Source organism: Nuphar pumila, chromosome 6, assembly GCF_984573655.1.
Source record: "Nuphar pumila chromosome 6, dmNupPumi1.hap1.1, whole genome shotgun sequence".
Taxonomy (NCBI): domain Eukaryota; kingdom Viridiplantae; phylum Streptophyta; class Magnoliopsida; order Nymphaeales; family Nymphaeaceae; genus Nuphar; species Nuphar pumila.
This window is the reverse complement of record NC_143254.1, coordinates 35,610,161-35,634,178: the sequence shown is the minus strand read 5'-3', so window position 1 is coordinate 35,634,178 and position 24,018 is coordinate 35,610,161. Positions and strand designations below refer to the sequence as shown.

At 39.0% G+C, this 24,018-nt stretch overlaps 1 protein-coding gene across 3 annotated transcripts; it reads left to right on the top strand.

Moving 5' to 3' along the window:
* The first annotated feature begins 525 nt into the window (after window positions 1–525).
* LOC149834624 (COP1-interacting protein 7-like) lies at window positions 526–23,911 on the top strand. Of its 3 annotated transcripts, XR_016432787.1 has the most exons (13): window positions 526–543; window positions 16,245–16,313; window positions 16,401–16,589; window positions 16,672–16,777; window positions 16,875–16,920; window positions 17,149–17,201; window positions 17,312–17,361; window positions 17,475–17,627; window positions 18,832–19,094; window positions 19,188–20,950; window positions 21,649–21,793; window positions 21,888–22,006; window positions 23,667–23,911. XR_016432787.1 is itself a non-coding variant. In XM_090011506.1 (11 exons), exons 1-11 carry the CDS (start codon window positions 16,255–16,257, stop codon window positions 21,920–21,922), a joined length of 2,862 nt encoding a protein of 953 aa, XP_089867632.1. In that variant the 5' UTR covers window positions 15,900–16,254; the 3' UTR covers window positions 21,923–22,098. The 3 variants fall into 3 exon arrangements, 1 of the variants encoding a protein (XP_089867632.1); XR_016432786.1 differs by lacking the exon at window positions 526–543 and having other exon boundaries at window positions 15,900–16,313; XM_090011506.1 differs by lacking the exons at window positions 526–543; window positions 23,667–23,911 and having other exon boundaries at window positions 15,900–16,313; window positions 21,888–22,098.
* Window positions 23,912–24,018: the final 107 nt, after the last annotated feature.

Here is a 24,018-nt window from a genome sequence, read left to right as displayed (position 1 = left end):
CAGTTCGCCCAACTACGAACTCTTACATGTCTTTTGGGACATGATCTGGGTGGAACCTGACCGGATCCAGATTCACCCTCATTTTAAACTCCTCTCTTCCTCCCCCACGATTCTTTCTCTCCCCTTCTTCCTTGCTCATGCCCTAGATTCCCTAACCCCTCTCTCATGCTCTCCCTCTTTCTTGATCTTTCTTCACTCTCCCTTCTCTTTATTTGACGCCATGGGAGGTGCGCCCCATCTCCACCACCATCCTCAACCCTCTTCTTCTTACTACTGTAGAAGCCGATTTGTGGGAGCCTCCTTTGCTGCAACGTGTGGAGCGCCCAATCGAGGAGAGAACGAACGGTGGTAGGCCGTTCAATCCCTTCCTCCACTTAATCTCCTTCCATTTTGTTTTTGGTAGATTTTTTATAGTATTTTGATTTTTTTTTTGTTTTTTTTTCGTAGTTTGCGGTATGGGTTGATCCTAAGAAGGAGGAATAACCAAGGAAGCCCCCTTGAGACACATCTAGGGATTGTGCCTGCTGGATATTACAATTAAAGGTAGGTACCGACCCCTTTTTTTTGCGTTAGTGGCATGTGATAGGCGTATTCGCCATGCCGATAGATTTTTATAAGGTTTAAAAAAACAATGGTATAAAATTTTTCTAAATATTCAAGGCTTAAATAGTCATGTTTTTTACTGAAAAAACATTATCCATGTGTTATTTCTTAGTAAATTGACCGTGCCTAACACATCTGTATGGTTATATTTAAGTAAAACATAGGAAAAATCCTTCAAAAGTTCAATTAGCTAGGCGGTTAGTTAGAAAAAGCAACTCTTTCTCTCTCTCTCTTATATATATATATATATATATATATATATATAGAGAGAGAGAGAGAGAGAGAGAGAGAGATCATCTTTCATTTTCATTTTTTAAATTTTCATTAAAAGAACCTATGAATTTAAGAAAACAAATGAGAAATGTTGTGAATATATGAAAACTTGACACCCCGCCCGACCCGTTCCAAATTAGGCCCATGGGCCTTGCGGGCGGGCTGTGGGCTTTGTATTAGACCCAAGCCCAGGTCTAGGCCTGACCCAGTTGCACAACAGATCAGGCATGATCAGGCCCGGCCTGCCCATTGTCCAGCCCTACCCTTTGCCTGCATGGTCTTGGGTTCTAAATTCTGTTTATTCATTTCCTTTATAAAAAAAACTCTCGACTCATTTCGTAAACAATGTCCTCTCCTGCCCAATGCTCTGGACCAAGTTCAACGGAATTTTTCTGATAAAAGAGAACCAAAAGTTGTCAAGCAAAGGGCAATAGGGCTATCCCCTCTCCAACCAGGTCACGTCATTATCCTTCATTGAATCAAGTCTGACAACACCTTGCTTCTTGTATGAGATCAGCTGAAGAACAATAATTCACATATAGAACATAAAAGGTGGGAGGAATGAATGGGACGTAGCATTTAAGAAGAAGAAATATAACTTAAGTGATATTCTTTATGGCAACAGGATACATGAACAAAGACTTTTTAGGGTTTTTGTATTTTTCTTGAAATTTGACCATAAAGATGTATAACCTACATGGTTGATTTTATAAGAATCAACTCTTGAATTGTCCGATTCTGACACGTGGGTAGGTTCTTATAGGTTCAAAAATCGACTGCCCAATTTTTTTACAAACATTTAAGACCAAAAAAATCATAATTTTTTATCAAAAAAACACGACCCAAGTGTCAATCCTTAAGAAATAAGCCACGCCAAACATCTATGTATTCAGGTTTGCAAAAAACACATTGCAAGTGTCCTGTCCATATGCAGTTCATTCACCTACACCCTACAAAAGTTTCATTTGGGACTTTACAAAAGTTGGAGCCACAAAGTATTCTCAGTGTACAGAAACCAATGCAAATTATTTTGTCTCTTGGCCCAATTCCCCCATGTGGAATTCCAGTATAGGCTGGGGATCAAAACAGGTTAGATTCGGTTTCATTGGCATGAGCAAATTCAACCTAGCTATTACAGCATGGGCTTAAATTCAAACTTGAACTTGAGTTGGAGATTCTTACTGCATTTTCCTACAAGTAAAAGGACTAATGGGATTAAATGTGAAAGGCTTATTAGATTTCTAGAATTTGGATTTGAGAATCCATTGCCAATTCAAATGTGGTGGTTTTTCACATTAGACAAAATTTGGTGTATATAAGATGTGCCACCCAAAGTTTGTGTTCAACACCAAATGTATTTTGAAATGGGCAGGCGAGGTTACTAGACCAAGATCTTAAATCCTGTCCATTGAAACTTAATTCAGCGGTTGCTGTTGATTGCCATGATGGATTTGACATATCACCGTGGTGTGACATGCAATGTGTTCAAGATCATGATCTAGGCATGCAAGATCTTGTAGTTCACGAACTAGGTCAGCTTCCACACCATGCCAAACCCATCATGCATGGCGCGTGTACTTTTGAACCTGGTTTGCTATCACCAGTCACATCAGCAAAAATTATTAGTTTGCATGAATGTATATAGAGCATATTGGCAACCTATATCATAGTTACCAGAAATAGATACGAGGAGTGATGTGTGAAATGGAAGCAGAGAAGCGAGTGCTAAAAATGGTATTAACAGGGAAAGTGGGATACGATTACGAAGTGATGCCAGTGCATGAAAAATGAAAAAGAAAACACAGAGAAAGCAATATAAAGCACTTAGTGATGGCAGTGGACCGGGGTAAAGCAGGGGCCCGCCTCACCCCGTTTGGACCGGGGATGGAGGCGGGGGCGAAGGTTAAAATCCATCCCCGTCCGGGGATGGAGGCGGGGATGGACGTACACTTTTCCCTGTCCAGCCCCGTCCCCGTCCCTGCCACTTTTCTCTGCAATAGCCCCGCCTCATCCCCGTTTGAACCCGGGATGGAGGACGTGAAACGGGGATTGAGAAGTGACAAGAAATGAGAGGGAAACATTAAAGAAACAAAAGAGAATCAATTTGAAAAATGAAAAGGAAGCAGGCTTTCCACTAAACAGAATCAAGTTTCTCATATTTAGGAAGCTAGTTTCTCGAAGCTCGCTCTCTGTTCGGGGAAGTGAGGAGTTTCTCGCTTCTTAATAGAGCTTCCCCATGCCGTATAGACACACCATAGGCAATGAAAAAAGCATATCTTAGGTTTGCTCAAGTTCCATTTTATCAGTTTTGTCATGAATGCTGGGATCACTGACTGAAGTTCGACAGACAACTCTAGTTGGTAAAAACCCCTGGGGTCTCTCTCCTTGCCCAGCAGCAACCCCCTCTCCCAGCTTTGACCTTGCGGCATGGTTTTCAAATTCATGATGTCCTATCAACTTGGTGACATTCACAGATCCATTACCAGATAAGTGGACCTCTTGCAGGTGACAACTCACTGACTTCAAAAAAACTAAGCAGATAAAGAATAAAAAAGAATAATCAATCAAACAAAAGCATCTAAGTTCAAAACTCCATATTGTCATTGTCGGCCAGATTTGATAGCCTGTTACATATTAAATGAGTGGGCCTAAGTTCAAAACACAAGGGTATGCCCCAAGGAGGGTTGGCGGTAGTGGGGTGGGGCCTTGGCTGCTTGACGGGCAGTCAAGGTTCGATTCTCATGGGTGTCGCTCTTCTGCGCAAGTAAATGCCTAGCATAGGCCCCGGGGAGAAGGGATGAAAAACTGGTGGGACGGTTCGCACTGGCAGTATGGTACAGACTCTACAGCTAGGGTAAACATGTTGCACAATGCATTGAATTCACTGAGGAAATATCTCATGGCACAGGGAAAGATTTGCTATTACACATGCATTTATATGCCATGGGACATGTCTCTGCCTCTTCAAGTGTTGAACACACAAAGCTGACCATCACCCGTCTGCATGGTGAGCACGACCCGCATGCATGCGAGCAATCGGGCAGGCTCGATCCGGCTACGTGGACCGTGTCGATGGCTTCCCTGGTGTTGGTGTACCTCCTCTCTGTGTAAAAGTCTGGTTTTAATAGCGATTGTCTCTTGTTTGTGATTCTTGGACGTTCTGGCTGATTCTGGATGTGATCTGTGAAAGGAGTAGCATGATATTTTACTCACTGTGAAGAGCCAGCATGATACATACTTTAAAGAAACTTAAGCTATGTTTGGGTGCGCTAGATGAACCATGACCAATTTCATGAACTTTACACACATAACAAATATTACAACTCTTAAAGACTTTGATTTCTTTGGACCCACACTAGCAGCAACCCAGTGAAATGAGCATATCTGGCATTACCTAAAAGATTATATATGAAATTAACTCACTCAAATGCGCTGACAATGCGCATATCTGATCATAGTAGCCCGAACGTGATGAAGTTCTCGAACAAAATATTAGAGTTCATGGACTTGGTCACATTTTAGTTTTGAAAAAAAATGAACTTGGTCATGTTTTACATGATGGCAGGATAGCCTCAAGCTTGAAGTGTTCAAAGCTTGGCTCATTCTCGTGGCAAGACGAACCATGTTTAAGCTCATAATAAGACTGACCTTGCTAATGGAGCCAAGCTCGAGATGGCTTGTTTACAGATTAAAAGATTTTTTTTTTACAAAAAAATACTTTATTTTTAAGATCTAGAAGCAATAAGATTTTATCTCTAAACCTATTGTTGCAAATATATATATATATATATATATATATATATATATATATATATATATATATATATATATATATATATATATATATATATATATATATATATATATATATATATATGTGGGTTAACATTTGCTAACCGTCTGAATGAGCTGGAAATCATATGTGTGAGTCGTATTGAAATGGTCCAAATGCTAGGAACTGGCTTTTTTGCATCATGTATTTTTGACAAAAAAAAACAAATTTGAGCCAAGAAAATATCACATATTTACGCTGTTGATTTTTTAAGGCTCATAAAATCATTCCTACATGTCAGAATCAGACGATCTAAGTGCTGAACTCCACTAACCTAAACATGTAGATCACATTTGTAAGGTTAGTGTCATGAAAAACAATAAAAAGTGAAAAAAATGAAAAAAGAACTCATTTGTAGGTAATGTCGACATGAGCAAACCCTATATAATATATATATATATATATATATATATATATATATATATATATATGTGTGTGTGTGTGTGTGTGTGTGTGTGTGTGTGTGCCCATGTGTTTACTAAAAGAGCTTATACGAGCTGAGCTAAGCCAAACATCTATGGTTCATGTTTGGCTTGCCGAATATATTTAATGAGTTTGAGCGAGCTCTTCAGCCACGAGCAGCTCAGCATGTTTCCTATGCCTAGTCTAGACTAGATCGAGATAAACCAATTACACTTATGCCATTAGAGTTGCAAGTCTTTGGACATCAGTAAGATACTTACGTTGATGACTGACGGTCCTGATGCCTTGAGCAGACAATGCCAGTTCAAAGAGGAAGAGAAAGAGTAGTAGACTAGCAAGGAGTTTCATGGGAATGAGGATCCTCATGGCGATTGACAGACAAAGTGGGTAAGGTCAATGTAAGAAAGAGGAGTATGAGAGAGGGTGATGCTTGAGATGCTGGGTTGTGTGAACATGAAAGATGGAAGTTGGTATATGGAGAGGGCAATTTAAAGGGTAGGGGGAGGTTGGAAGCATGCAAGCATATTGAAGTGGGTCACAGACTTGGGTGTGTTTGGTGAGGTATAATAGATCACATGAAGTACAAGGAGGGTGTGTGTGTAGTTAGTTTGGTTCTTCACATGGTTGGACACGCTCCCTGTTTGAGTTTGCATGAGGTTTCACTGAACTCTACACCGTTGGACAGTGTAGGAGTGCTTGCTGCGTGAACATCAATGACTTGGTTGCTTGTAGATTTGAATACAAGAGTTAAAGTTGGCCTGGCTTGATCCCTGACTCTCAGGAGAGCTCTGCAAGGCTTTAAAGACTAACATGTACAAAGAGAATGTAATCAATGTGACTAAGTTCATCATCGCTCTCTGAGAATGTAATCAATGTGGCTAAGCTCTCTCTCTCTCTCTCTCTGGTTGATCATGGGCAAGACAGTACCTGAACCCATCTACTGTCTTCAATAAGCTCATTCAGTGCTTTACTTTTTTTCCTGGATAGTCCAATAAAAAACTCTTCCATATCACTGACCATGCATCGGCTGGCCCCCTGCTCACCGGGAAGTAATCTTACACCCGGCTTTGATCTTGCAGCAAGGAACACCACCCGTGAGTTTTGAACTTTTGACGTTCCATCAACTTGGTGACATTCACAAGTCAACCCTACCATAGAGCCCTTGTGGGCTCATTCAGTGCCTTGGCTAGCACCAATAGGTAGGGAGGGTCCTCCTGACTAGGAGAGAGGGTGGAGAGTCCCGAGTGCCCGGACGTCTAGAGGTTGAAATGCTAGAGAGTGAGTCGATGACTTTACCCAGCGTGCGAATGTGGGACCAATTTCACTCTTGGGGCTTAACAGCCAAGGTTAGGCTCAATGCGGTTAAGCACCCAGGTGGTATCCCATGTGGTAAGCGGGGTCCTGAAGGCCCAGGATCGAATCCCTCTGCCCAAATGGGGCGGCTGTTGTTCTGGCGAGGGTCTGCCTAACCCCAGCTTGCCTTTCAAAAAAAAAAACACATAAGTGCTTTACTTGGTTCACCTGGATCTACACCAGGTTGGACATGGATATTGGGAAAAACTTGGCTTTAATTGATTAGGCTGAACTTTGGTTATGCCACAGCATCTCAGGCTACTAGTTATTCGTTTCCTCAAGTGGGCCTAGATCTGATTCAAACTTCAAACTCGTCTGATCCCTTAGCTGATATATACAGAGCGCACGTTTCCCTAGATGGGACTGGATCTGATTCGAACTTTAAACTCAAGCATGCCTATACACACAAATTGGAAGGGGTATTTATTGGCATTTATTACCTAAAACACTGGATCCTTTGCTCTCCACACTAGAGCAATTATGTATGTTCTTCACGTGTATTTAATTGAAATACGGTTCCATGATTATATATGGCACACATTTCTATATGAGACTTTGATATGAAGCATAGTTTAGGACAAACTATGAGCCAAGCCACAAGTGGCTCGTCTCGTTTTCCTGCCTTAGTCTTGATCATTCACCTTTATGAACCACTTTCCTGTGAAATCTTTAGTTCCTTCCACAGATTATATATATATATATATATATATATATATATATATATATATATATATATATATATATATATATATATATATATAGTATTTTTCAAGATTAACCAGCAATATGTACATGTAGCAAGTTGAGCATATTTAAGGGGTGTTTGCATGTCAGTGCACGGGCTGCACACCAGCATCCTGGAACACAAGAGTCCAACTCTTGCATTCCATTTGGGACAAAATGACCCCAGAGGAGGCTGTTTTGCTCCCACCCAAGTGTTTTGCAAATGCAGGACAACCCATCAGCAGGGGCTGTTTTGTCTTTGGATGACTTTTGTCACAGGTATCGAATGGTATTCTAAATCTATGTTTGATCTTTTTGAACCTCTTTTTTAGATTTTCAAATTATTTGCTTGCCCTATATTCTAAACCTACTGTAGATTTTTAACTTTTTTTATGTTTTCAAATCAGAATCCTTGTGCACCCTAAGATGAAGCCAGCTAGGGTTCGTTTTCAAAATCAATGCTTGGAACTTGTGCAAGCAGGCTGATCTCATAACCTCATTTTGGTGGCATACAATTCTTTCCAGCTTCCCCTAATCAAAGAAATGGATAATGCTTGATTTAGGCTTGGGTTGCCATGTGCATGTTGTACACTTGAAAATCAGGTGCACCCACATGTAGGGGTCTGCAGAGGGTGGGTTGGAACCCCAAGGGCCCTATACAGGCTTGGAGGAAGAAGATGACCGGTTATGAGGCATGGATTCAGGCCTATGCCTATTTCTATGTTGGGCCTGGCCTATGCAAAGTCTCAAATCTAGATGCTAGGAATTTTCTAGTGGAAAGCCATACACTTTTCAATTATGAGATTGCTTGCATTGATGGGCAACTTCTTAAGCTCAATCAGGGCTAGAAATGAACCGAGCAGCTTGCAGCTTGGCTCAGTTCGGCTTGTCCAAAGCTCATTCATGTTCATTAAATAAGCTTGGTGAGACGAGCTGTGACCAACTTGTATTATGTAAATGAGTCGAGTATGAACAATGGGTGTTCTTCTTGGTTCGTCAATATAAATGTGAAATATCACATAAAATGCCTTTGGATAGGTGGTTCGTCTATATGTTTTTATGTTTGTTTTTTATTTTTTATTTTTGATGATGAGGAACCCTCGCCGAAGCAATGAAAAGAAAACCCAGGTGGGGGGGGGGGAGGTAAAAAGCCAATGGGCCCTACATCCCAAAAAAAGTATATTTGCAGTTATTACGGGGCGTCACGAAATGGGGTTCCATGGATTCCACTGCTGAGGAAATGGAATTGGACCCCTCGTGGGAACCGTTTCTGTGGAAAACCCACCTCAGAAATGCACATTTTCAGTGTTTGTGTCACTGTGGGCCCCCACAGAGATGCACGTCCGTCGGTGCGTTTCGTTCGGCCAAAAACAACCCACTTTCCGTAACACACAAAGGCAACCTAAAAAGCATCCATTGTTTAATGCTGAGAGAAAACAGTGTAAAAAAATAGGCTCCAGATGCACAAATAGCTTCTTTTATTTATTAAAAGATAGTGATCATGAGAAAGTGTGGTAAGAAAGTCCTATCCTAGGAGGAGAGGTAAGATGTCACTTTCATGTAATATATACGGCCAAAGAGAGTTGCTTTTTTACTTCACCGTTTCCTCACAAAATTGGCATGTTTGTTTCACAGGTGATGAGAAAAGGAGCCATATTTATATCAAAATGGCCCATTTTCTCATAAAAATGGGTGAAACAAATGCACCCTAAGAAAACTGAGAAGAGGTTGGTCAGACACTAGAAATTTTCTTTAAAAGAAAAGATTGGGAGATCCTAAATTTCTAATCTTGTATGCAGCAAATTGGAACCTAAATTTGATCCAGATATGCTTGACCAGGATCCAGGCCTGATTCCATTCATATATATATATATATATATTCTCTGATCAGGTTCAGAAATTTGACCCATGTCATCATAAACAAAAACAGGATCAGTTCACAACCATTAGTGCTCCAACCAATTCAGAGTCATACATAGACGCAGATAGACTTCACAATTTTTCAGCATACATAAATTTGGAGGAGACTAAATTAAATTCGACTGCAATATGTTTCAATAGAGAAATAAACATTGCCTTATCACATGTGACCAATTCATTATAAGACAAAATTATTGTGGCAAAGCGTCCAGCTTTCAAAGATGACAATTAAAATTTCTCATGGTTGAAATGATATACATTGTATCTCAGGTCCTCAAAACAGAAACCTGATATTTGAATATTACTTGAAAATCATGTATCTCTGGTCATTGTAGAATGCATCTTTAATAATCAGATCTCAAGTCTGACTGGAGATTTGAGCAATGAAATGAACCTTTACGTTTGTAATAAATCATCTTCAAAAAAATTATTTGCCTAACATGCCTTTAAATCAACCTCCAGAACTTCATCTGGACAACTAAGTTCTTGTGTCTTTCAGTGACTTTGAAATAAGTGATAGTGCCTTCTTTCCCTTCTATCTGCACCTAACTGAAACATTCTGAAGTTATCATGCTCTAACCTATTCCCACAACTTTGTAGCTTTTATTGAACAGCAATATTCTTGACAAAGACCAGCGGGCCGGGTCCTGTGTCAAGCTGAAGGCCCAGGATCGAATCCCTCTGCCACATGGGTCGATCGGCTGTTCTGGTAGGAGTCTGCCTAACCCCAGCTTGCCTTTGAAATATATATATTCTTGACAAAGGCTGTCACAAAGCATCATGGTGTCATAACATTCTGGATACAAAAATCTGGAGAGCACTTTAATGTCTTCATTGCAATCTTGTCCAACAAGGAATAATAGTGTGATCGAACCCCAACTTCTCCATGAGGAGTCTATGTTTACTTTTTCATAATTTTGAGCCCATAATCATTACATTTAGTTGCTTTTTGGCCCATTTGTTCACCAATGTTCCTCAAGTCATAAACATTTCTCACCTTTTGTCCTGCATCCAAAATCCAAAATACACCCCTCACTTCTACATCCAAGACCAAGGCCTGCCTGACTACCCAAATTTTTTTAGCTCGCTTATCTCCTTAGCCCCTGGAGGATACTATAAGGGACAACTCTGACACATTTTCTCCGTAAAATATCAACTCCAAGATGCTAGATATAAGCTTCTTCTTTTATATTTATCAGGAGGAAACCCTGGTTCAGGTGGTGGGGTTCAACAGAGATTAACACTCTGCTATATAGCCCAACTCAAGTGGTTGTCTCCTCGACTGCCCCCTTGCCCACCAGGGAGCCTGCTGCTTTAGACTTGAAGCAAAGGACACGTACGCTAAGTAATTGAACTCTTGACATCCTTCAACTTGAATACATTAAGCTGATCCACTTAGCCAGGTGTGTGGAGCCCTTGTGGACCTAGATATAAGCATTTCCTAATTCAACTGGTCAACCTACGTGAAAGCTATTTAACATAGATGCTCATTTTTCTCTCCTACCGTATTCCTATATATGTTATTTCTTGATGGATATCTCCATGAAAGTGTATCCTATATCCTCACTGTCTTCTTGTCTTTTGTAGATACAAATGCCTCTGGAATGACCAACAATGTGAGATTCAGCCATAAAAAATAGTTAACGAATTTGGCTTGTAGAGACCTATATAGTGTTTTTTGTCTCACAATTATGTATTTTTTGAACTTTGGTATTTGGCCCATTGCCCATCTTTTTGCTTAAGTTTAAAATGAGTTTTTGGAGGGAAAAGTTTGCTTTCATGGAAAAGAACTCCATAGCATTTGACTTGGACTTGGATTTGTTTTTGGCTTCAGCTTTGCCTTTGGACTTGGACTTAGACTTAGATTTGGGTTTGGCCTGTCCTAGCTTGGTTCCATTCAGTCTCAATCTTGATCTTAGTCTTAGTTTAGTTCAGTTTGACTTTGACCATAGACTTGTTTTTTTACCAAATTGGATTGTTTTTAACCTTTTTAAAGAGTCTTTATAGGATTAATGTCTTGGGAGTTTGATCAATCAGTCAAGGGCCATTTTAGAGTCATTTTGAGTATGCCACCGAGCCAAAACAGCTAGCCCTGACATCCACATGCACGTTAAGAAGGAAGTGGGTGCATGCTAGTTGTTTGAGCCTTTATGGGTGCATATAAGACGTAGAGCATCAATATGGTCCTATTGACTAGTGATTTTGACAAGAGTTCATGTATGTCCTAGTCATCCTTGGTTATCTTCTTCTCCATATGTTATTGCCACCAAGCCTTTTTTTTTATCACTCTCCCACAAAAAATACTGCATAAGCTTTTTTAGATGCTTTTTCACTCTCCACCAAGCATATGTTATAAACTGACATAAAGTGAGAAGGAATGACAGACACAACAGATTTAATAAGAGTTAGTCTGCCCGAGAAAGATGCTAATTACCTCTCGCCATGACTGCAACCTGCCTTCCTAGTCTCAGTTGCTCTTCAAAACAAGGCCGCCAACCCTAACATGATAAACGAGAGTTTTACGGAGCCCGACACATTATTCAATGTCCTTGATTTTCAAATGCATTCTTGCGGTTATGCAATGATTTTCGGGGTGAATGCAATCTTAACATCCAAATTAAGTGCATCTAGTTTTAACCAATGTCATGCATATCTATCTTGGGAATCTGGGGAGGGTAATTAACTCCGACAATAAGATTTTAAAAAATATGTTTTTTCACAAGAAAAATTCAACAAAAATATTTGTATATATAAATATATAAATGTTAATAACCTACGAAAATACAAACTAAATATAAGTAATACGAAAGTACTAAAAATTGCTTTTATCACGTTAATATCACGTCCAGAACACGATATTCTCAAAATAAGAAATATTTGAAAATACCTTGTCAGGCTTGTCTGTCATTATGTCAGATTTTGACAAGTGAGATATTTTTAAAATATTGCTGATATTTGTTACACAGGTCATGACATCACCATCATTGTTTAATTGGTCCATAATAAAAAATAACCACCACACATGCCATCAGGTATACAACAGTTAGGGGAGTCAATGTGTCCGGTTTACCCGGACCTGATCGGGCCGAACCCTATAGGGTCCAGGTATGGTGACAAATAAGAAGATCCAATTAAAACCCGAGTTCAGACCTGAAGGTCCGATTAATATACAGACCCAGGTATAGTTTGTGAAATTTTATACCACACCCGGGCCTGACCCGAGGTCCGATTAAGACCCACAAATTTTCAACAAAAAAATGATAAAAAATATTATTTTATGGGGTATGGTCAGGGTCTGATTCTTGTAGTTTGCATTGGGACTGGGTATAATTTCTCTTGTAGTAGACCGGTCCAAACCTGATACCATACTTAAAAATCTTGTCTAAGTCTGGTTTTACCTGGGTCCGAACCAAACCCTACCCGTTGCACAGCATGATTGGGAAGCTTGATTTTCACACAAAAAAAGGTGAGATCATGCAAATCATTTTTCTTTGCCTACTGCATCATCACATGTAAACCACTCAATTTTAACTGCATCCTCATTTTTTACTCACATTAAGCTAGTTGCCAGCTGGTGCCACAGACTATGGAGGCTTGATTATCAAACACACTCATGTGGTTATGCAATCATTTTCTCAATGTAGGCTCTCACCCAATATCACCCGTTAATCAATTAAGAGTATTATTAATTATTTGGGTTCATTTTATTTTGGTCCATTTTGCATAGAATTGAATCATCAAGACAAGTTGTTTTCTGACAATAGGCCAACAGCCAAAAGAAGTGAGCTGTTGTGCCTGCCTGGCATCATTTAATGTTGGCGCTTACTCTGAACGTGGGACATGTGCTCTCTTGCTTCTCATTCTATTTTTCATTTGAATGAGTTGAAGGCACTTACGATGGGAATTTGACCTTCTCAGAAAAAAGCAGCAGCAGCATTCCCAATCAGAATTGCTTTACTCAGCAGATAAACTGTTAGAGAGAGATCATTTTGGGTGGTTGCCGGTAGAGAGAGAAGGAGCTCCGAGTTGCTTTGGACAGCTGACGCGCGCTGCGTCTCAGATTCTATATTTTTTTGTTTTTTTGTTTATTTTGGTCTTTAGCTGAGGGCTAAGACTCTGGGTGGAAAGCACCCTTTAGCGCTGAAGGGCTTTTCAGCACAGGGTCTTTAGTGGCGGTTCTGCCCGCTGCTAAAAACCTTTTTTTGTTTTGATAAAAAAAAATTGCTATTTTTTTCACTGCTTATCATGTTTGATGATACTGGCTAATATATATATATATATATATATATATATATATATATATATATATATATATATATATATATATATTGGACACACAAAGCATCCATTGTTATAGGATGCTTTTTTGCTGCTGATTATGCAAAGATCAGCAGTGAAAAAAAGTTGAAGTTAAAAGGAAAATTAGCTGCGGTTGTGACCGCGCTAATGCCTGTTTTTTCTTACAGAAAATTAGTGGCAGTCTTGACCACTACCAATTCTCTATTTTTAGCGTAAATAGTAAGGCGTGTCCATCAATTGTTCAATGAAACACCATATATATATATATATATATAACAAAAGGGGATGGTCCACTCACTAAATGGACCACCCCATGTACTCCCAAATGTGCATGTTGGATATGTTTTTTGGCAAATTTGACTATATGGATGTGACCATAATGGTTGAAAATATATGAACAAACTGTTGGATCAAACCTTTTTTATGTGTAAATAACATTTTACATGGATCCAAAAGTCAGCAGTTTTGAAATTTTCTATGTTACAAAAAATTACCTACACAAAAATAACTTTGATCCAAGAGTTTAATGGTATATTTTTAATCATGGAGATACCGTTAGATTTGTCAAAAAACATATCTAACATACATATTTTTAAGGGGAGGATAAGAGATGGACCATTTAGTGGGTGGACCATCTCCCATATATATATATATATATATATATATATATATATATATATAGAGAGAGAGAGAGAGAGAGAGAGAGAGAGAGTAATGGGTCCGTGCTAAATGAAAAGTATTAAATGGGTTTTTCAGCTTTTTTGGTGTTTTTTACGTGGTTCTGACCCTATAAATGTGTTAGGTGTGGTTGATTTACTAAGAATCCACACCTGGATCATGTATTTTTGATGAAAATATGATATTTGGAGCCTCGAAAATTTACAAAGATTTTGGACCGTTGTTTTTTCAAACCTTATAAAAACCCAACCATTGTTGGAATCAAACACTTCAAGAGTTGATCCTTCAAAATCAAGTATATAGATCACATCTGTAGGGTCAGAATTTAAAAATGAAATAAGAAAAGCATGAAAAGTTCATTTAACATATTTCATTTAGCACTAACCCATTACTATATATATATATATATATATATATATATATATATATAGAGAGAGAGAGAGAGAGAGAGAGATTGGATCGCCACTGACCTAATTGTAAATTGTAAAGATCGGTTTGACATAATATATTCAGGATGTTAGTAAGTTTAATCATCTCCAATATATCCTAGATTCAAATTCTAGCATGTTTTACACATATCTAATTTACATACTAGCATGTGCACTAACCTTAACCTCTAAACAAATGATAAATAATTAAAAAAACTATAGATGTTATCATCATGGTTTGCTTAGCAAAACAGTTTTTGAATTACTTAGTTAGGATATATAAGGATTTCCAAGAACTTCAAAAACAAACTATTCAGGATGCAATGATTCAAAAAGATATGAATTTACTTTGAGAAAACATAATTCAAGTATGCCCATAAGGGCTCCGCCAATCTGAATGGGGAGACTTGTGAATGTCACCAAGTTGGCTAGAGGTCACAAGTTTAAAACCTAAGGGTGGCTACCCTTGTCCCAAGGATGAAACTGGGTGTACTCGGTGGGAAGAGAAACTTAAGAATTTTACCAAGAGGCCAACTAATGTGTAGTCGTTGAATGGGAGGGGGTTTCTCTTTTATTATTAAAAAAGACACACACTCAAGTATGACTATGATTTATGAGTAAACAAACCACGTTGACCTACCAATGCACATGAATAAATGAGAGAAACAGAGTAAACAAAACCATGTTGACCTACCAATCCATGAATGAGAGAGAGAGGAGGGGGAATTGGCGTCTTGTCCGATCTGGCACTCAACAACAGCATTGTTGTAAAGAAAAAGCAAAAGTTAAAAAACGAGGAAGGGGGGCCATGGAATCACGGAGGCCAGCGATCTGCTCCTGAACAGCCTGTCATGGCTTTCCCTTTTCTCACAACCACCGGATGACCCAATGCCCCAATGGTTGGTGGTGGTGGAGGTGGAGGTGGGCAGAGGTGGAGCTGTGGGGGGGGGGGGGCAGGATCCCGAAACAGTTAAATATTTTTTTTTTAAAAGGCCAGTCCTAGCCCAGCCCTGTTTTCATATGAAATAGATTTTTATCCATTTTTTTAGCCCAGTCCAGTCTTAGCCCAGCCCTGACTGCAGCAAATAATTTGATTTGTCCATATGAAATAGATTTTTATTAATAATTGTAGCCATTTTTTATTTTATCTAAAAAAAACAAATTTCGGAGGCGCTGCCCCCGAACCCCCAACTATCACACGATTTTTTTTTTTTTTGCTACACCCGTGTTTGCCCCCCCCCCCCACATGAATTCTAGCTACGCCACTGGAGGTGGGGATCAAAACCCAGTGCCCCTCTTCCACCGTGCAGGGTAGAAGGGCAGAGGCCCACCTTTCTTTCACAAGGCCTCTTTTTCCTCCCCACCAGTAGACTCGTTAGTTAGCCCATCACTCATGTGATAGGCTGGCACTTCTCTCTCTCTCTCATTTCAATGCCCCCACGTATTTCTGTGCTTTGCCTTTTGACTGGCAGTGGTGGCACTGCTCTCTCTCTCTCTAAATTCAGCCCACCCACCAAAAAATTACCTCTGAACTTTGCCAGCAGCTGAGAGTGGTGGTTCTCTCTCTAAATTCAACCCACCCACCACATATTTACCTATGCACTTTGCCTGCAGCTGAGTGTTGGCACCGTCTCTCTCTCTCTCTAGGTGTTTCCTTCCTCTTGAGTGAGAATTGTTGGTGTCGGTGATCTAACTCAGCTAGTGCAGCTCAGAATAACCGACATGGATCCTGCCACTCGTCTAGATCATGCCCTGTTTCAGCTCACTCCAACCAGAACCAGGTAACCACTATTTCCTTGCTCTTCTTGTTCTGAGCATTTGGGTTTTTCCACCTTCTGTAATCAGACCCATCATGGAATTCCATACAGGTGTGATCTTGTTGTGTTTTCCGAGGATGGTAAAGGAGAGAAATTGGCATCTGGATTACTTGAACCGTTTATTTCCCATCTGAAGGCGGCCGAGGAGCAGATCTCGAAGGGTGGTTATTCAATTAAGCTTCAATTGCCTCATGGAATGGAGGCTAATGCGTCTTGGTTCACAAAGGGTACATTAGAAAGGTACCTTTCTTATCGTATCTGAAAGTTGAGTTGCTGGAGGTGGTTCGTGTTTGATCTTTTGTTTCTGTTCGTTGTTTCGCAGGTTCATACGGTTTGTTAAGACGCCGGAGATCCTGGAGAGGGTGGTAACTATTGAAAGAGAGATCTCCCAGATTGAAGATTCTATCCGGTGTAACGAATTGTCCATGGTGGGTTTATTCCTTCTGTTTTTTCTGTTATCACAGTTTTAGTCATGGAGTTTCCTATTTTAGCATACTGACATTCCAATTTCTTTCTGAATTATAGAGCACTGAACAAGTTCCAAAGCCCAATTCAACTAGACAAACAGAAGGTATGACCATGATATCTATTTTTCTCCATTTTAACAATTGTAAGGAACAGCGCACACTTCAATTGCCTCATTGCTTTTTGTCATATGTTCTTTCTTGAAAACCACGTCATTAGATTTGCCGCAAAGTTTTAGCCAACAGTTAGCGGAACTCTTTCTGATTCTACCCCATGAAAAACTACAATCACATGAAACACATTCATATAAATTAAACTGTTTACATTTTGGCAGACAACATTAGAGATGCTGAGGCAAACACCGGAAAGCTGGCAGATTCACTCAAGGTACTCGGAAATTTTGACTTCATAATGATATGGCTCAATGATTCTGTATTCATTTCTACCCAACATGAAGTCTCAATTCTTATGTTTGTTATTGCTTGAGTGCTTGACAGTCAAAATGTGAATCGAATGGGGATGATTTTGGACAGGGTGAAAATTCCAAGTAATGATTCATTTTCTGTAACATATTGAGATAAATCGCTTTCATCAAAGAATCTGTTCTGTCATCATCTCAGTCGTTCTCTTAATGCAATCTACTTATGCTTTCCTCCCCAGGCTTCAACTGTTGCGAGTCCTTGAAGCAAGGAAAGCTGTTCTTCGCAAAGAGCAAGGCATGTCATATGCTCAAGCCTCTGCAGCTGGGTTTGAAATTGATTATATTGATGATCTCATATCATTTTCTGATGCTTTTGGAGCTTCTCGTTTGAGGTATGTACTTTATACATTGGAAATTTTTAAAAACATCTTGCATTGATATGGAATTAAGTAGATGTCTGTCTGTTGCTCACCTCTATGATTATAAAAAATTTTAGGCTTATGCTATGACCTGTGGGAGTCTTATTGTATGCATCGCCTAGTAGGTCACTTGAAAAGTTTCATCAATAACCAATTTGGAAACAGTATAGAACTTTCTTTGATCAACATCCTTTGCATCATTGATCTTTTCAGGTGTACCATATCATGCATTATATGCCTTGTTACATATCCTCATCCATAGATTATATTCATCTTTAAACTGATCTACAAATAATTTTCCAATCTCTGGTGGAATGATGCCTATGTGGTGGAAGCTAGTCAATGCTCATGTAGTTCCTGCTTAGTGTTCAATCATGTTTGATGCGAATTCAAGTTATTTGGGATTCAGAAACTATTTAATTTTATACATTGGGTTGCTATTGTTGAATAACAGAGGGTAAACTGTCTTATTTTAGAATGAGGAGAGCAAGTCAAAATTGACCGAGTGAGTATCATTATCTCGTTAATCTAAAATTGCAGTAAATTTCCTTTAACTTTGTAAGCTGAAAAATGGTGATAGTCATGAATATTAACACCATATAAAACAAAAGTATGTAAAAGCCATGACATTTCCCTTTCAAGATACTCCATATACATTAATTGTGCCTTTTTTTAATTAAAATGTGAAAGCTAAGATTAGTCATTAATTATACATTACTCAACAGTTTATTATTGCATATAACAGCCTGAAAAGGAATATGAGGAGATATTTGTATTCATATAAATGTTTATTGGATTGCATGACATATTTATACATGTTATTTTCCATTTGATTGTACATGTGATTGAGGACATATTTATACATAATTTGCTTTCCTGGAAAAATATGGGGCTTAAAGTTGACTCTGTTATTAAGTTGATCTAAAACAGTTGTGATATTCTCATGTTCTCTCACATTGATAGGTCCTTTTATTAAAAATTCAGATTTTCAGATTTCATGTTGAACCATTTTCTGAAATTTAAGCCCTTTTGATTCTGCCATTTTTCTCTTTTCTGATAGGGTAATCTTTTATTTCAGGGATAATTGCTGTTTGTGTTGTCAAATGTAGTGAAATTCATATTATTAACAGCTCTTATTGAACATGGTGCTTAACTAAAACCATTTCTAACCATTTAGGGAGGCATGCAAGAATTTCAAGGAACTATGCAAGAGAAATCATGACGCTGGCCTCTGGCTGGATGAACTAGCAACCATAACCACCAGTTCACAGTCAGATTTGTCTTATGTTGGAGCACCCACAGTCTTGCTAAGTCAGAGTTCTCTTGGTCATAATGGCATACCACCAGCTCTTGCCCAGAGGAAATCTGAATCAGATAGCTCTGCTGCTTCTACAGCGACTGATACAAATGGGAACCATGCAATTTCCAATTCTGCTCAAGGTGATTGTGGATACTCTGGCCCTTTTGATCTTAAGTTTCGATGCTGTCTTCTAGTTAAATATTCATTGAAATTATCAGATTCCATCTTTTCAGATAATGGTCTTCAACCTCCATCCATGGGCTTGAATCCACAATCACAATTTCTATATAACATTCAGGGCCCTGCTGTTCCATCATTTCCATACCCTAGCTACATCATGCCTGGAATGCAGATTATGCCTCCCTATTATCCAGGGTATTCTGGACCTGCACAACAGCAATTTGAAAATCCCAGCTCTGGCCTATTTCCAGAAACAGACTATGGTAAGCATAACATGCCGTACAGCATGAAACAAAAAACTGTGAATGGAAAAAGCCATGCATCCTCCGGATCTACTCTTGGAAGTCAAGAGGAGTATTCTGACCATGATGGCTCTAGCTCAGGTGATGAGCCAAATGCCTCTTTGCAGCATGAAACTGTCTCCAGCAGAAAGTCCTCTTCAGGAGGAAAATCAGGGACCAGGAAGACTGGGAAGAAGTCCTCTAGAGTGGTTGTCATTCGTAATATCAACTATGTAACGTCAAGGAAGAGAGGAGAGGTCAAGGATGGGGTAGAAGATGACTGTTCATCTGAGGATGACTTTATTGATGGTGATTCTCTTGAACAGAATGTAGAAGATGTAGTCGAGTCTTTGAAGAAGCATCATAAAATGATCCGCCATAACCTCAAAAAGAAAGGTGACACAAACACTTCTAGTGATTTAAAAAGTTCTGATGGTTCTGTCGATACATTTACAGAGAATGACACAATTGGAAAACCTAGTGGAATAGATAGCCATGATCAAAGCTGGGATGCTTTTCAGAACCTTCTATTGAGAGATGATGAATCATCAAGTACCAAAATCATGGACCAAGACTATAGTAGAGACTCACATATTGCAAATAAACAAGCAATTGATGTGGGGGATGAACGCTATATGGGAAAAAAGAAAGATGCTGAAGATGCAGCAAGTAGTACTCATTTTCAGCCTGAAACAAAGGGAGCTGCCAAAAGATTAGTTTCAGATGACTCATTTATCATGGCTGAAAGGGATGTGAACAGAATTAGCACTAGTCCCAATGAAAATCTTGAAACTGAAGGTGGTTACTGCAGAACTGTCAAATTAAACAAGTCTGTTGATGAGGAGTTAATGCTTTCAGAGAGGACAATATCTATTAACAATGGTCAAGATGCTATCTCTGATTATGCTCAGGAGCTATCAACAGTAAATTGCCAAAGGCAAAGTGATGGGTTTGTGACTATCCCAGATAGATTTCTTGGAAATGAGGAAGATTCAGGTTCCTCTACCTATGATTCAGTATTGGTGGAGAATCATCCACAAGAAGGAAAAGCTGAAGAGAAAAAATTGATTGATGATTCTTATATTATTGTCTCATCTAGAACAGTTGAGGAGCAACCTGATATCCAGTGGAAGACTGACATATATATAGATGAGGGGATTCTTTCAGAAACTCCTATAGGTGGCCCTTCAGATCTTGATCTACGAAAGCCTGGACTCTCCACCAAGAGTGAGCCTGACGATCTTTTCATGGTACTAGACCGGAACAGTGAAACAGAATCACATAGGGAATCTTGGACACATGAAATTGATTATAATGTAGAAACACTGGGACCTGGTACTGATAAGGTCCCCACGCCACCTAATTGCAATGGCACAAATACCAAGTGCAAGAAAGTGACAGAAACAAATAATGCAAGTAAAGACACAAGATCTATATCCACACGAGGATATCTTCGTAACAGCAAGCCTGAGATTGTTCCAAGGAAGGGAAAACCATTAAGCAGAGATGCAATTCAAAAGGCCAAAAAGGATAAGGTATTAATATTTCTATTCATTCCATGTTGAACCATATCCTCGTGAAGATCCTTATTTAAAATCTAATGGATGGCAACAGTTGTATTTGGAATAAGTTATGTTACTGATCATCTAAAACATGATTTTATGGACTGTAAAACCGATCTTTGCTTGTCCTTTACTATAAATTGAAGCAATATATTTCAATGTTTCTGATACGTGGTGGTCTATGTCACAGGGATTCGGCTAGCAGGGTGCCACACCCGCGTCGATGCAACGTGACGTGGGTGCGGCACCGGGTGCGGTCAACCCAACCCTGGGTGCGGTCAACCCACCCAAGGACATTTTGGTCCAATTTTTCGGACTTAAAAAAAAATTGCCAAGAAGTTTTTTTTTAATATATGTCACAGGGATTCGCCAACTAGGTGCCGCACCCGCACCCGATGCGGTCAACCTGACCTTGGGTGCAGTCAACGTACCTAGGGTCATTTATGTCCAACTTTTGGACTTTATATATATATATATATATATATATATATATATATATTATATTTTTGCCGCACCCCTGCACCCGGGTTTTTTGGAAGTGCCGCATCCCCGCACCCGCACCCATGTGACATAGGTGGTGGTCTGTTTTTAAAGGATTTGAAACATTACCATGACATATTTCTTCCTATGATTGTACAATGTATATGCGATTCATATTCGATTTTTCACAGGAAGAAGAGGAGCGGAAGAGAGTTGAAGAATTAATGATTCAACGACAACAAAGAATTTCTCAAAGAAGTGCAGCTAGTTTAAATAAAGTAGCCAAGTCCAACCAAAGCATCACATCAAGTAAACCAGCAAACGTATCTCATGGAGGTAATGCATTTCAGTGTCTGTCTCAAGAAACAAAAACAGTTCATTTTTCATAAATTAGACAGTGCAGTTCTGACAATGACCTGTATCATTTCAGGGCAAAGAAAACATAAGGAGATACCTATGTCCTAATCCATCAGTTGCAGTATCATCTAGCAAGATTGTCAGAAAGGGATATGAGGTGGCAGTAAAAGTGTGAAAACTGAAGAATACTGGGTAGGACATGTTATCAATATCTTATAATGTAAGATGAATTTTGTGGTGTCCCATCAGATGTCGTATATCCAAGATCATTTCTTATATTTAAGGTGTTTCTTATTAATAAATACCATCTAGCCAGATAAGTTTTCCTGCCAATTGCAAGCATTGTACTATTCTACACTGACTTTATGTGACTCCTGATGGTTTGCAAGATAGTATGCAAATTCTCCATGGAAGACTTAATGACAAAGGAGGTTGACTTTTCTGTTTTGGATAAAGAAGAAAACAACCATACAGGGCAGTTGGGGAAGGATTTGTGGCCTCAACTGTCCCTTTGTCAACCGCCCCTTATGGATGTAAAACCTCCAGGTACCCCCCTCCCTGTCCACCATCACTTCAGCCTTGCAGCAGGGAATGCATACCCTAGTATCAAACTCTTTACGTCCTTCAGCTAGGCCTAGGACAACCCACCTAACCATATGTGTGGAGTCCTTGTGGAAAATAAAGGAGGTTGATTAACTACTAGCTTCTGTACTGTTGACAAGATCTCTTCTATGGCTGTGTCGGTCATTAAGATGCTTCCCTTCTTTGCCAGTGAAGAGCTCCTGGTTTTTGAAGCTAGCGTCATAGGTTGAGAAATCAGGGGATAGTTAGAACTTTTACTATTATGTAAGGAATTTACATGGATATCTATTGGGAAAAGGCATGAATTGCAGCCCTTGAGTTCAAAGTTCAAACCTGTGAATTTTTTGAACTCGATTCATTTTGTGTCTTTTATTAATGATTTTAGTAAACATAGTAATATAGGCAGCTTGTAGATTCTGGAAGATTGAAAGTCATGTTAATGTTCACATTACCACATGTACAAGATTGGTATTTTTGGAATTAGAAATGGATAAATGATATGACAAATTGTTCCATTCATATTATAAAAAAAAAGATAGTAATGATATAAACAATAAGAATTATAGTTATAGATACTGGAACTGATAAGGAAGAAAATGGATTTATGAATGGACTCAAATTTGCTGCATTTACATAAAAAAGTATTTGGTTATTTTGGAACAATCAACATCATCTAGCATCGAATCAGGATAACTAGGATAGAAATAAATCATTTGGTCAAACTTTTCAATGTAGTAGCTGAGTAGCCATCAGCTCCCAGGGAAAGGTAGAATGGGACCTATTACTCCACATGAAAAGCAGCTGTTTCGTCTTTAAATGTGGCAGCGGACAACTAGAGCCTTGTTTCTGGAATGTGCATCAAGTGCAGCAAATTATATGTTTGATGCCTACTGTTGAGGTTGCTTTAGTCTGAACTTTATGCTCGTGCCCAATGCAGACAAGCAGGCCAAAATGTGCAAGGACATGTATTGCATTCCTTAGGAAAAGAACATCTTAAAAACAAATGACAGGATTGCTGCCTGTTTTTTCTAAATTCAAAGAGTGTAAGTGGTTTTCTGTGTATATGCATATATGAGAGAGAGAGAGACTTTTCAACACCTTAAATTAAAGTGACTTGTTCTATATATTGCTTCATTGTGAATCAAACACATCTTTCTGGTTTATTTTTTGATTTCTCTGTTCTGATCATATTTACAACATTTATTGCTATTTTGAAATTTCATTGTCAAAGTGGTTTTTTGTTAAGGATTTTTGTTCTCTTTTCTCGAAGGGAGCCTACTTCAAAGGGCCTATACACAGATCAACACATCACTGCTGATGCAGGTCCAAGCCCGGTCAAGTACATGCATGATCGAAGTATGCTAGATCAAGATGATTGTTACTATTCAACATACAGACAATGTTCTTCACCAGAGGAGAATAAAAAGGCATAGGAACTGGAAGTCTTGCTAGTATTGTTTGCACTTTGTAATAAAGTTCAAGGCTTATTAAACATTTCATGTGACAGTACAACTTTCATTATTGGTTTCTTTTCTTTAATATGATGTCATATGGTATTGTATAATTGTTTTGTAATGGAGGATTAAAGGTTACATGTAAGCCAATAAATATTGTCGAGATGG